The sequence below is a fragment of the Hemitrygon akajei genome, chromosome 16 (genome assembly GCF_048418815.1).
Source record: "Hemitrygon akajei chromosome 16, sHemAka1.3, whole genome shotgun sequence".
NCBI lineage: Eukaryota > Metazoa > Chordata > Chondrichthyes > Myliobatiformes > Dasyatidae > Hemitrygon > Hemitrygon akajei.
In genome coordinates this window covers 23,038,838-23,052,561 of record NC_133139.1, presented here as the reverse complement: position 1 = coordinate 23,052,561, position 13,724 = coordinate 23,038,838, and the positions used below count along the sequence as shown (strand labels likewise).

Sequence of the window (13,724 nt, the reverse complement as noted above, 5' to 3'; positions counted from 1 at the left end):
GGGCCGAGATGGCCTGTTTCCTTGCTGTATTTGTTATATGGTTATATAGATAACATAAATGACCAGTCCTTTTTTGGAGTAGTAAGACTTTGATTAGTATCGTGCCTCAGAGATCTGTACTTGGACTCCAGAGATTTGTAAGCTGTCATTGGTTTTGCTAAGAATGGCCACAACATTTGCAGTCATGAAATGTAAGGAGCAATACAGATTGAAAAATGGCTGTAAGGGTATAAAGTAGTCTGGGCAACAACCTGTCAGATGGAGTACAGTATCAGGTATTTCCAATGTGGTCTCTACATTGGAGAGAGCCGACATAGCTTGGTCGAGCACTTCCGTTCCATTCACAAAAAACGGGATTTTCCGGCGCCCAACCATTTCAATCCTATCCCAGTACCCGTTCTGACATGGCGGTCTATGGCCTTCTCTTCTGCTGCGGGTTGGAGGAACACCTCATACTCTATCTTGGTAGCCTTCATTGGTTTCTTCAACTTCTGATAATCTTCCCCCTCTTTCTGCATTCTATTACCCACTCAGGTCTCTTGGCTCTTCCTCACCTGCCTATCACCTAACCCCTGGTGCTACTCCTTCCCTTTCTCCAATATCCACTCTCCTATTCGACCCCCCACTTCTTAAGTCCTTTAACTTTTCTACCTATCAACTCCCAGCTTCCTACTTCACTCTTCCCCCCCCCCCCCATCCACCTGGGTTGACTTAACACTTTCTAACTTGTCCTCCTTCCCCTCTTCGCACCTTAGAACATAGAACATCGAAATCTACAGCACATTACAGGCCTTTCGGCCCACAATGTTGTGCTGACCATGTAACCTTATTCTGACATCTTCACCCTTTCTTTCCAGTTCTGATGAAGGATTTCAGCCCAAAATGTTGACTGTTTATTCATTTCCATAGATGCTGCCTCATCTGATTTCCTCCAGCATTTTGTGTATGTTGCAGATGAAGTACAGTATTAAAAATTAGAAATACTGAGTATTTTTAAAAAGAAACAATGGGAAATTTAATTTTAGTGTGATGTTAATTCAAATATTTAAAGCTAACATGCGGATGCAGCAGTAAGTGACTGATGTGTTGGAATCTTCTGTTACAAAAATAAAGATATATCCTTGTATATGTTTTCAATGAGAACATACCTGGAATGTTGTATAAAATTTTGTTCTCCTTGTCCAGAAAAGATATATTTACTTGTGTTCAAAGATTCATCCATGAGGCTCTCCATTGTTTGGGGTTAAAGATGGGTATTGTGTGTAGCTGTCTTATATGATGTGCAAGCCAGGGCAGTATGACATGGAGAGCAAGTTGTTGCCCATGGAGAAGGTTCCCCTTCTCTATGCAGCTGATGAATCCAAAGGAACAGCAGTGTGGTAGCAGTGGCATTGCTGGAGTTGCCAGTCAACATTGAACTCAACTTGGGTCTCCCTTAGGGGCTCCAGATTTTTCCTAGGGGTTTAATTTTGAAGATTTTCCCCACGAGTGGATATAGCTACAAGGCAATGGAGGTTTGAAAAGTGAGTTTCTCTTCTAGATGAGCTGCCACCCATGGCTAACCGTGAAGAAGGGTTTTTGGTCTGAAATGATGACTATCTGTTCATTTCCATAGATGCTGCTTGACCTGCTGAGTTCCTCCAGCAGTTTATGTGTTGCTTTGGATTTCTAGCATCTGTAGACGTTCTCATGTTCATGGTTGATGAGCCCCATTTGCCTGAAACAACTTGTTTTGAAGTGCCAGTAACCCACCTTTGCCCATTCTGCCAGGCTTAGTAGCTAAGCCACACATAAAGACCAGGAGCTGGACTTGATTGTCAGAGGCGATTTGAGACACACACCATTGGGAGCATTTAATAGGCAGTGGGAGCTTATTCCCATTACCTCTGACGGTTATGACAACCTTACGGAACCAAAAAGATTAACCACTCTTTCTTATAATGGAAGGTCTGTCATTTGAATAGTTCAGGCCTCTCTTCTTTGGCAGTTAGAAACATAAGCAGTAATTCAATTGAAGAAAATAAGGTTTATTTTGACATTTTGAGCCCTCTTCTGGCTGAGCAGTGTGAATTTAAGAGGCTGTGTCTTAAAATTACAAGTCCAGCCTCTGCATCAATGACAGTGGTGCCTCATTTCCTGATAAGCCAAATGCTTTCTATTCATGATTTGACACAATGAATGATGTGACATCAAGGAAAGCCCTGTCACCCCCTGGGAAACAGGTACCCTCTCTGTCCACAGCTGAGGTGAGGAGAATCCTCGCCAGGGTAAACTCATGCAAAGCTGCAGGGCTAGACAACATACCTGGTCAGGTGCTGAGGGATTGTGTGGCCCAGCTAGCAGAGGTCTTAATGGACATCCTTAATATCTCTTTGAAATAGTCCACTGCCCCTGCTGTCTTCAAGGCAGCCATCATCATTCCCGTGCTCAGAAAGCGACAGTAACTGGCCTCAACAATTACCACCCAATGGCACTGACTTCAACAATGATGAAGTACTTTGAATGGCTTGTAATGGATTGCATAAAGTTCCACCTTCCGGCTGCACTGGACCCTTTATGGTTTGCATACCACTCAAACTGATCCATTGACGATGCCACCTCCACCTCGTCCTATCCTACCTAGAAAATGATTCCTCATATTAGCTCACTGTTTAATGCGATCAATCCTCAGATGCTGGTGGGTAAACTGGCCTTGTTGGGACTCAACACCCCTCTCTGAAATTGTATATTGGACTTCTTGACAGAAAGACCCCAGCTGGCAGCAACATCTCAAGCTCCAACAAGCTGAGCATGGGTGCCCCACCCCGATGCTGTGTGCTCATCCTGCTGCTGACTCGCAACTACACTGACAGGTTTAACTCAAACTGCATCATTAGGTTCGCTGATAGTATAATGGTGCTTGGCCTTATCAGCGACAGTGATGAATCAGCATACAGAGGATTGTCAAATCTGAGAACAATGACTTGAGAATCAACATGGACAAGGCAAAAGAGATGATTGTGGACTTCATGAAGGCACAGGTTGGCCACTCTCTGTTTCACATCAAAATCTCTGCCATGGAGAGAATAAAGAACACAGAGTTCCTTGGTGTGTACATAACAGGCAGTCTAATCTGGGCCCACAAGACCATGTCATTAGTCAAGAGGGCACAACAGTGTCTACACCTTCTGAGGAGATTAAGGCATGCAAGGCTCCCTGCCCCAATTCTAACAAACCTGCAGGAGCACCACTGAGGATGTCCTGTCTGGCTGCATCATTGTGCAATACAGAAGCTGCCAGGTATCCAAATGCAGAGGACAGTAAAAACCACTGAGAGGACAACCAACATCTCCATCCCACTATTTGTGACAGTTACTCGGAGCATTGTAGATGAAGGGCTTGAAGTGTTGTTGAGAATCCTTACCACCCATTCCACAATCTCTTTGACCCGCTACCATCAGGAAGGAGGTGTAAGAGCTTCAGGACTAGGACTGCCAGACTGTAACAGCTTCTTCCCCCAGACTGTGAGACTAGTGAATACTCTGCCACCACTGAGGTCTTGTCTCTAGGACAGTGAGCTGTTTAACAGTGTTGCACACTAGATGCTTTTTATTAACTTGTGGGAATATTTTTATGTGCTCTGTGTGATATGTTTTGCAGTCTGGAGGAACACTTTCATTTAGTTGTATGTACTTCCAGTCAGATGATAATAAACTTGAATTTGAAACTAAGTGTGTGCCACTTAGGACTATAATGAGCAAAATCTTTAGAATTTGTCATTTTGGACTGCCGGGTCTTAGTTATTATTTGCATTCAAAGCTGACATCAATAGATTTTTGTATTTTGAGGGAAATAAAGAAAAGGTGTAAAGGTAATAGAACTGTCGTGATCACATTAAGGTAAATAATGGATGACTCCTTTTTCTGGCAAAAGTTTGCATTGAAATATTCAAGACAAATCAAAAGTGCCCTCTGCCATAGTGACAATTGTTCTAATCCATATCTCCTAACAAGGCATTTATCTCTGTATTCATAATGTATAAAGTATCATGAGACAGGAAGATGAATTTTGTACTTTCGATATTTCAAGACTCCAAAACTGAATTAATTTCAAACCTAATCAAAGTTTCCTATGTTTGTCTTGTTTGTCAAATTAATTTGAAGGCTTAATTAGTTAATTTATGTTGTTATAACTGTACAATATATTATGTAATTCATGTGTAACTATAATAATTACTGCAGAATAGAAGATGCAATTAATCTATGCCTATTTCCTCTAGACAAGAGTAATTCATTCTGCCCTGTTTTGCTGCCTTGTGTGAATTATTTTCCCTTGAGTTCATTCCAAATTCTGTTTTGAAAGAGAAATAATTTTCACTGGTTGTCAGTAATTCTAGGTGTTGAATTAAAGAAAGGAGTGGTTTTTATTAGTATATTCAGTCTCAAAGTATTCCACACCTTTCAGTGTATTTCATTGACCATAGTATGGGAAATAAATATGCCAATTGTCATAAGAAGAATGGGGGGGGGGGGGGGGCAAGGGAGATCAGATGAATAACTTGAGAGTTTCTGGGAAGAGGTGTGGATAGATTGCAAGGAAATTTTTAAAACATGCAAAAAAGGGTAGGATGAAATCTGGAAAACAAGCATGGGTGATCTTTATCTCATTTAAAAATTTAGTATTATAATTAAACTGCTAAGTGCACTTAAATTTCATTGTGTAAAATTGAAGGATAAAATTTGGATCTATAGATGTTTCTTTTTTAGTAGAACTAAATGAGCATGTGTATATTGGACTTTTGAATTTGCCAGTGTAATGGGAGTTAATCCGTATCTAGGATGTGTCTGTAAGCCAAGGAAGGCCTGTATTGTTACGGAATGCAGTATTAATGGTAGAATTGATTCAAGAATGGTCATGGAATATGTATGGATATTTCTTGCTTGATAAATGTAAAAACTTGAAATTGAGTACTGTGACACTGGAGGTAAATATCTAGTTATGCACTGATGCCTAGGCCACTGTTTTTTTGTCAGTAGTCAAGTGTTGCATTGTGCTTCACAGTGCAATAATCAAACTCAACCGTTAATGCTTCATGTATTAGAAGGTGACCTTAGTTTGCCCAAAAATATTGGTTTTAATATGTATCTTTATGGGAGGGGGTTGAGAAATAGAAAGGATTAGTGAGGAGTTGAGGGCATGTCCTGATGCAGGTTTTGACCCAAAACATTGACAATTTCCTTCCTCCTACAGATGTTGCTTGACACTTAAGTTCCTCCAGCAGATTTTGTTGTTCTGGCCAAAGGCATAACTGCTCTTGTGGAAGTGATGAAAGTCTGTACTCTCCAACTAGTCTGGATTGGAGAAATCAGGATATCTCAATGAGAAGTCAGGAGTAAATTACAGACTGGGGGGAATGGGGGCCTGGAGGCTGATACTTTTCAAATAAGGCTATGCTGAACAAGGAGCAAAAATGAGTAAGGAAGCAAAGGTGGTGATGAACACACAAAAATTTTGCATATGTTGGAAATCCATAGCAAAACACACAAAATAATGGAGGAACTCAGCATGTCAGGCAGCCTCTATGGAAGTGATTAGATAGTTGACATTTTGATCCAAGCCCCTTCAACTGAAGAAGGGTCTTGGCCTGAAATGTTGACTGTTAAAGGTGATGACGAATGAGATTTAGTTCCAATTAAAATATTGCCTGAGGAGTTTTGAGTAAGCTCAACTTTGTGGGCTGTAAAAATTGTTACTGCTTTTTACTATTTTAAGTAGGCATATTATCTGCTAATGTGATCATGACAGATGTACAGTAAGTGTGATGGCAACTGTGAACATGAGATTCAGCGGATGCCAGATATCTTGAGCAACACACACAAAATACTGGAGATATTCTGCAAGTTGGGCAGCATCTATGGAGGGGTATAAACAGTTTACGTCACTGAACTTTGTTGCTGATATCTGTTGAAATGACAGTATTGCACCTTTTATCTAAAATGAGAGGTGATAGAACTGAAATACAGAGGAAACTTATTGACATTATGACACTGGACTAACGAAGGGTCTTGGCCCGAAACGTCGACAGTGCTTCTCCTATAGATGCTGCCTGGCCTGCTGTGTTCCACCAGCATTTTGTGTGTGTTGTTTGAATTTCCAGCATCTGCAGATTTTCTCGTGTTTGCTATTTGTCCTTTAACATCTCTTTGGTCGAATTCTTTTGGTTTTGCTATAGAATTTAAAATTTCTATCACTGGGTATACTTAATAAATTGACACATGGCTTAAGCTTTGGAAATTTTTTGGTAATTTAATATAGAAATTATTTTCTTTGCTGTAGGATTGTTAATTTTTTTTAATGCCTGGTGACATGTATCATGTGGCCAAATAAGGCACAACTGCTACAGAACATGTCTAAAACCCTGTTCAACAGTGTTCATTTGATCAACTGGCAAGCTTTTCAATAAACATGATATCATTAAAACTCAATATATTTTCATCATCTTTGCCTGGTAATCTCTCAAAACTGATGGTTGTTCACTATAAATATGATTGCCCACTAATTGAATGTGAAATTTAAAATTTAAAGTCTTATATCACCATGTAGTGTCAACTGCTAACTAATGAGTTATTAGCTTAAGAATAGCCTCTACCAGTCTTGCAGTATGCTATGTAATTGCAATCTTTTCAGTACTCTGGTCAGATCTTGCACAGATTATCTTCTGTACCTCTCCGCAAAAGTAAAACAAGTGTTTTAAGATGAGAGCAGTTGGGGTTCTTGTATAAATTTATACTCTGTATGCAAAACTGTGAAATCAAACATGTTTGAATTTTGTGACTTTATTTTAAGGAGAACGAGCAGATCTGCAAACCTGACTGCAAATAAACAGCTGAAGGCTGAGAATGAGCCAAAAACAGACCATAGATCTTCAAAACAATCTTCCCAAAAAATGGCCACGCAGGCTGCTTCAAAGCAGTTGACCAACAAGCCTAGCACACCAAATCCAAGGCAGAAAGGCTCTTTGGGACAAGACAAAAGTAAGTAATAAAATATTCCTTCCAGGTATCTTTTTTGCCTTTTGAGTCATTGATTTCTGCTTTGAAACAAATGATTGAGTTCCTGTAGTTTTTTGTTGTGCAACCAAAGTAGGTCACCCTGGAAGTCCGTCAGGAATGACGATTATGTCAGTGACGCCTCTGACAGCGAAGCTGAACTGGGAAGCACAGGTGTGCCTGCAGGTCGGGCATGTTACGTATGGCCATTGAAGGGTTGGGTAATTTCTCTTGCGGTCCTGGTTTTTGATTGAGGTCCTTCAGCCACTGCTCTTCAGATGTGCTGGTGCCTTTGTAGACTGCCAGGCGTGGCAGTCTTTGGCCAAGGACTCCCAGCCAGACACGGGGATTTTGCATGCCTTCAAGGACACTTTCACATAGACCTCTCTGTTTCCTGGTGCCATGTGCCTGCTCAAAAAGAATACCATCTTTGGAAGGCGATTGTCTTCCCTCTGGACCACACGTACAACCTATTGAAGATGAGCCTTCATGATTAGTGTCTCTGTGCCAGAGCTCTTGGCCTTTCATAGCATTTCTGTGGTGGGGACTCTGTCTTGCCATAAGATGCCCATGATCTTGCGAGGGCATCGCAGGTGGAACTGGTCAAGCATCTTCACGTGCCTGCAGTATGGGGTCCACATTCTACAGCCATACAGCAGAGAAGTCAGGGCGACTGCTCTGTAGACTGTCATCTTGGTCTTCAGCCGGATGCTACTTTCTCCCCACATGTGTCCATAACCTGCCAAAAGATGCCCCAGCTTTTGCAAGTCTGTTTGGGACCTCCCAATCTAGACTGCAGGAGTAGGTGAGGCAGCTTCCCAGGTGGGTGAAGGCATCAACATTGAGCTGTGTGCCTTCAATCTTATTCGTGGTTCCACAGGGTTGATATGGGGTGCGGGCTGAAAACTTCTGTTTTCTGCAGGCTGATGGTTAAGCTGAATTTTCTTGCAGGGCACTCAGTGAGCTCTTGTAGGTCCCTCTCACTGTGCGCTGCCAGAGCGCAATCATCTGCAAAGAGGAAGTCTCGTACTGTTGCTTCCAGTGCTTTGACCTTGGCCTTGAGGTGTCACAGATCAAAGTGTCCATCAGTCCTGCAGTGAATTGTTATTCCCACATCCTTCTGTGAGAGCAGAGAACAGCATTGCGGCAAACAGCCGCTGAACAGAGTAGGTGCAAAGACACAGCCCTGCTTGGCACATTTATTTTGTAGGAAGGGGTCAGAGGTGCAGCCAGATTTGATGACCCTGGCCTTCATGTTGTCGTGGAATAACCTGACCATACTGACCAGCCTTTAGGGGGCAGCTTAACTTGGTAAGGACGCGCCACGGGCCTGCGCAACTGATGGTATCAGATGCTTTTGTCAGGTCCACAAAGAGGATGTAGAGATTCTGGTTTCATTCCTGGCACTTCTCCAGGATCTGTCTGACACCAAAGATCATGTCCACTGTCCCTCTGTTAGTTCTGAAACCACATTGACTCTGAGACAATGTCATCAGGTGCTGAGGGGTAGTCCTGTTGAGTATGATACAGGCCATGATCTTCCCGGCTATGCTCAGGAGAGATGTGCCTCTGTGGTTGTCACAGGATGCCCTATCCCCCTTGTTCTTGTACAGTTGATGATGTTTGCATCCCTAAAGTCCTGTGGTACACAGGCTTTCTCCCAGAATTGCTGCATGAACTCTGTCAGCCTCTGAAGCAGGGTTTTGCCACCCTGCTTGGTGGGATCCCATCTGGGCCAGGGGCTTGCCTGGCTGCAGCTGGTTAACTGCCTTCCTAGCTTCTACCAACGTGGGGGATCATCAAGGGCCTCCAACACTGGCACTGAGACAAGTCTTCTATGACCTGGTTGTCTCTCTGGATGGCCTGTTCAGCAGCTGGTTAAAATGGTCTGGCCGGCGTTGGACGATGTCGCCTTTGTCAGTGAGGAGTGCTGCATCCAAGGAGCTGACTGGTATTATGATGTTGGAGGAAGGTCCGTACACTGCTTTTAGACCAGAAAAAGCTTCTTTGTGTTGTTCTGGTCAGTGTAGTGCTGAAGCTCTGCTGCTTTGGCCTCCCGCCACTGACTTTTCACCTTCCGCAGCTAAGCCTGGACCTTACATTGGTGGTGCTTCAAGTGGTCATGTTTGGCGGTTGACTGCTTATCACTGAGCCAGCTTGCAAAGGCTTCCCATTTCTGCCTGAGAAGGCTTACAATATCAGAGCTCTTCTCATCAAAACAATCCTGATGCTTCCTCTTGGGGTGCCCAAGAACAGCACTTGCAGTGTTGTGCCAGGTGTCTCTGAAGATGGCCCATGCTGTTTTTGGGTCTGTTTCCTCGGGCAGTTGCTTACGTTGTTTCTCCAGTTTGCTGATCAGATCTTTTTTGACGCTGGGGTCAACGAGCCGTTGAGTGATGAGCTTCTGCTTAGTGTCACCCTGCTGGCACCTGTGCACTCTGGCGATCTGAAATGACAGCTTGCTTCTCAGCAAGATGTGGTCAGTCCAGTTGTCTGCACCCCTCATCGTTCTGGTGATGATCACATTCCTGTTTTCCCGGCGCCTTGTGATCACGTAATCAATCAGGTGCCAGTTCTTGGAGTGCGGGTGCATCCAGGTTGCCTAGTGGGTGTCTGAAAACTGAAGGAGGGTGTTGGTGATTGTCAGCCCATTTTCTGCACAGAAGGTGAGTAGTAGCTGCCAATTTGAATTCTCCCTTCCAAGACCATGCTTGCCAATGACTTTTGGCCAAGACTGGCGGTCAGTGCCTACTCGGGCATTAAAGTCGCCAAGGAGCGGGATCTTTTCTTTGGGGACAGAGTGTAGTAGCTGGCTCAGTTCCCTGTAGAACAGTTCCTTATTGTTCAGAGGTGTAAGTCATGGTAGGTGCATAGGCACTGATCAGAGTCAAATGAGTCTTGGCTTTCAGAGGCAGCCTCATTACCATAAGGCGATTGTAGGTGCCTCTCGGGAGGGACTCCAGGTTCCTGACTATTATGGTCCGGATGGCAAAGCCAACTCTGGCTTCTCTAGCCTTGTCCTTGCCCATGCCACTCCAGAAAAACATGTAGCTAACCCCTACTTCTGTGATTTCAGCAGTCTCACTGAGTACTGCAATGTCAGCGTTGTACTTCTGAAGCACGCCCTATAAGTTCAGTTCACCTCTGATCTGCTACTGTTCACGTTGCCGGTGAGTGTCCCGATATTTCTGGCTCCACAACAGAATGTGTTCAGCTTTCTGGTGGTTCATTCTTTCATGGTTTTTGAGATAGTTCGACTGCATATAGATGTCCAGTCAGCTGCGGTATGCCTACAGGCTAGGGTAAGGCAAGCTTTCTTTAGGTTAATTTTCCCAGACCCTTTCCCATGAGGGGTGAGAGTGCAGTCCCTGAAGAGGGCTGCTCCATCACTAAGGTGGCAGCCAAACACTGTTCTTGCCTCGTGAGAAGAGAGTGACCATCCTACCTTGGCTGCCTGAGTGCAGGTCCTTGACTAGTGGCTCCCAACACCATCTTGTGCCTGCCACCATTGCCACTTGCCCATCGCCCCAGGTCTTGAGATGGTTGTGGAAATTGGCGTCACCAAACCCTGGGCAGGGGATGTATGAAGACCATGAGTTGCTCAAGCGTCACAAACCCCCTCTCGGTTCTTACGCTGATGACAGAAGGGATGCCAGGCATAATGTTTTGATGACACCTGAACTTCAGGAGCTGCCAGAATGATGTTGAATAGACATCAGAATGTCTTAGAGGCTCCGACTCCAGATTTCTTCCCCGGGGTTTACTCCTGAAGCCTTTCCCATGAGTGGGTATAGTTGCAAGGCAGCGTAAGTTTTAAATCAAGAGTTTTCTTCTAGGTGTACTGCCTTTCCAGGTTAATGAGCCCTACCTGCCCAAAGCAGTTTTTAAGGTGCCAGTGACCTGCCTTTGGCCCTTCTCCTGTCAGTGTTAGCAGTTCTGCCACGTGATGGCCAGGAACTCGACTTGGTTATCAGAGGTTAATTTGAGATGCATGCCTTTGGGAGCACTTTATAGGTAGTGGGAGCTTATCCCCACTACTACCCTGGCTATGACAACTGTTTGGAACCCGAAGTGAGTATTATATATGTGTAAATTATAGAGAGAGTAATATCTGGCTTTTTGTGGAGTACATTAGTCTTGGATTAATTAGGGTTGTTATAGCCGGGGATTAGCTCCCACTACCTAATTAAATGCATTCAATGGCGTGCGTCTGAAAACTAAATCGAGCTCAGGGCCTTCATGTGTGGCTTAGCTTTAAACCCAGCAGAACAATTTCTGCTGATAGAAGGGGTAAAGGCAGGTTACTGGTGCCTTAAAACAAGTCACTTTGGAGAGATGGGGCTCCTCAGCTGTAGTTGGCAGCTTATCTAGAAGGAAAACTATGATCTCAAACTTAAGCTGTCTTGTAGCTATACCCACTTGTGGCGAAAGCTTTGGATGTAAGCCCTGTGGGGGGTGGGGGTGGGAGATGGGAGATGGAATCCAGAGCTGGAATTCTTAAGGCTGTCCTATGTTGAGTTCAACACTGACTGGCAACTCCAGTGATGCTATTTTTGCCAAACTGTATCGTTTCTTTGGATTCATCAGCATCGTGGCGAGGGAGAGCCTGCTACATGGGCAACTCTTTGCTCTCTATATCATACTGCCTTGGCTTGCGTATCATGTAGACAGTTGGGACATCCCTGACCAATGGAACACCTCAGCATTACAGTGAAAGTGTGAAATATCTTGAGACAATGTTTTCCTTTCTAAGAAAATAATATTTTGTATTTTTTTTAATGCATCTCTGTATCTCCCCTTGCATTTAAAGTTAAATTCTCTCCCATGAAGGAGACTCACAAGTTTGTTGCTTGGATTGGAGAACTCTCAAAGTTCAAAGTAAATTTGTTATCAAAGTATGTATATGTCACCATATGCTATCCTGAGATTCATTTACTTGCAGGCATTTACAGGACAATAAGAAAATAGGTAAAATTTTTCATAAATTCTTATATAACAGAAGAGGAGGTGGAATTAGATAAGTTACCATTAAAATGTATTTAAACAAACACATGGGTAAGGCATAGAAGAATGCAGGCAAATGGTATTAGTGTAGATGGGCAGGGCTGCACAGTTGTTAACACAACGCTATTACCGCTTGGGGTGTTTTGGAGTTCAATTCTGATAAACTGTAAGTATGTCTTCCCTGTGGAATGCTTGGGTTTTCCCCGGGTGCTCAGGTCAGGTTTCCTCCCACTGTCCAAAAGCCTGCTGGGTAGGCTAATTGGTCATTGTAAGTGATTAGGTTAAGGTTGATCAGGTTTCGGGTTTGCTGGGATGCTGTAGCTCAAAAGGATGCAAGAGCCTACCTCGCACTGTATTGCTAAAATAAAATTTTTAAAAATAAAAGGTCAGCATGAACTTGGTTGGCTGAAGGGCTCATTTCTGTTGTGTATGACTCTACAGCTCTGTGTTAATTTCATAAAACCGAGCATCGTGCTTTAAGTGCTATGGTTGTGTAATATCACATTTGTCTATGTTTAACTATGCTCAGCTAGTCTAACTAAGTTTTTTGTCTATAGGATGCTGCTTTATGCCGTTGGTGCACTTGCTCATTGGTTTCCATCTACCTGTTTAGTGTTTTCTTTGCTCCTCTAATACCTGTTTGCCTTGTCTGCTCCTCTAGTATCAGTTATTTGTCATGTCATAGCTGGGTATGTTAAATGGCTGCTGTCAGCCTGATGGGTTAGTGGATTTAATTCTCAGAATTTGTGCAATAAAGATTAGTGAGTGGTGTTTTAAAATTTTAAGCTTGGAATGTAATCTGTGTGGCTGCCTGGTCTGCTAACTTGATGCCAACATTGAAAATTTAATCTTTAAGCAGCAGGCTGCATTGTGACTAATCATCGTTGCTTCAATCCTAAAAGATGTGCAAGGTAAATTGTGAGAATTTTGGTGGATTCGTTTATGAAAGATGCTTCATCTTGGTAACGGCAATGTGGCTGACTACCATCCATTCAAGCTTTTCCTTTGCTCCATTGCTATTTGAAAAGCATTTTGTGGGTTATATTTTGCCAGGGTAGTAATTGGATTTTAGTGGTCTTCTTGGGTTAGGAAAGATGGCTGATTTGCTTGGTAGTTGTAGCTTGTCTTGCATGAGAAGATCAGCTACATTGGCACTCCCTGTAATGCAATTAGTTGACCGCTAGAATCTTTAGTGAAGAATAGTTAGAAATTTGATGTCAAATTAAAATCACACATCATGGATGCAGCCGTTCGGCCAACTGAGTCCTCACTGACCATTAAGAACCTTCCTATGTAACCTTATTTTAATTTCTTCACGTGCCAATCAGCTGCCCTCAGATCTTAATACTTGTCTATGCATTGAGTAACTTGTAATGACCAATCAAACTACCACTCAGCATGTCACTGAATGTGGGATGAAACTGCAGAACTTGCAGGATATCCATGTGGTCACAGGAAGCAAATGCGAACTGCACATGGACAGCACTAGAGTCTGGGTCATTGGAGTGGAGAGGAAGTGAATCTCAGGGTAGCATATGGTGTCATATACATTGATCATAAATTTACTATGCTGTTTCTAAAGTTGTGAGCTGAGAGTTACTACAGTATATTTTTAAATGTATTCTTATTTTCTTCTGTGTTGGCACTGGCTATGTTTTAAGTAATCAGTCCAATGGATGTAGTTCATTTGTT

General features: G+C 43.2%; 1 protein-coding gene across 1 annotated transcript in view; it reads left to right on the top strand.

The window, feature by feature from the left end:
• Positions 1–13,724, top strand: part of haus8 (HAUS augmin like complex subunit 8) — a 73,187-nt gene that overhangs the window by 1,059 nt on the left and 58,404 nt on the right. Inside the window, exon 2 of the mRNA XM_073068377.1 lies at positions 6,826–7,013. Coding sequence (XP_072924478.1) covers positions 6,826–7,013 — 188 coding nt within the window. The remainder of the gene's footprint in view (positions 1–6,825; positions 7,014–13,724) is intronic.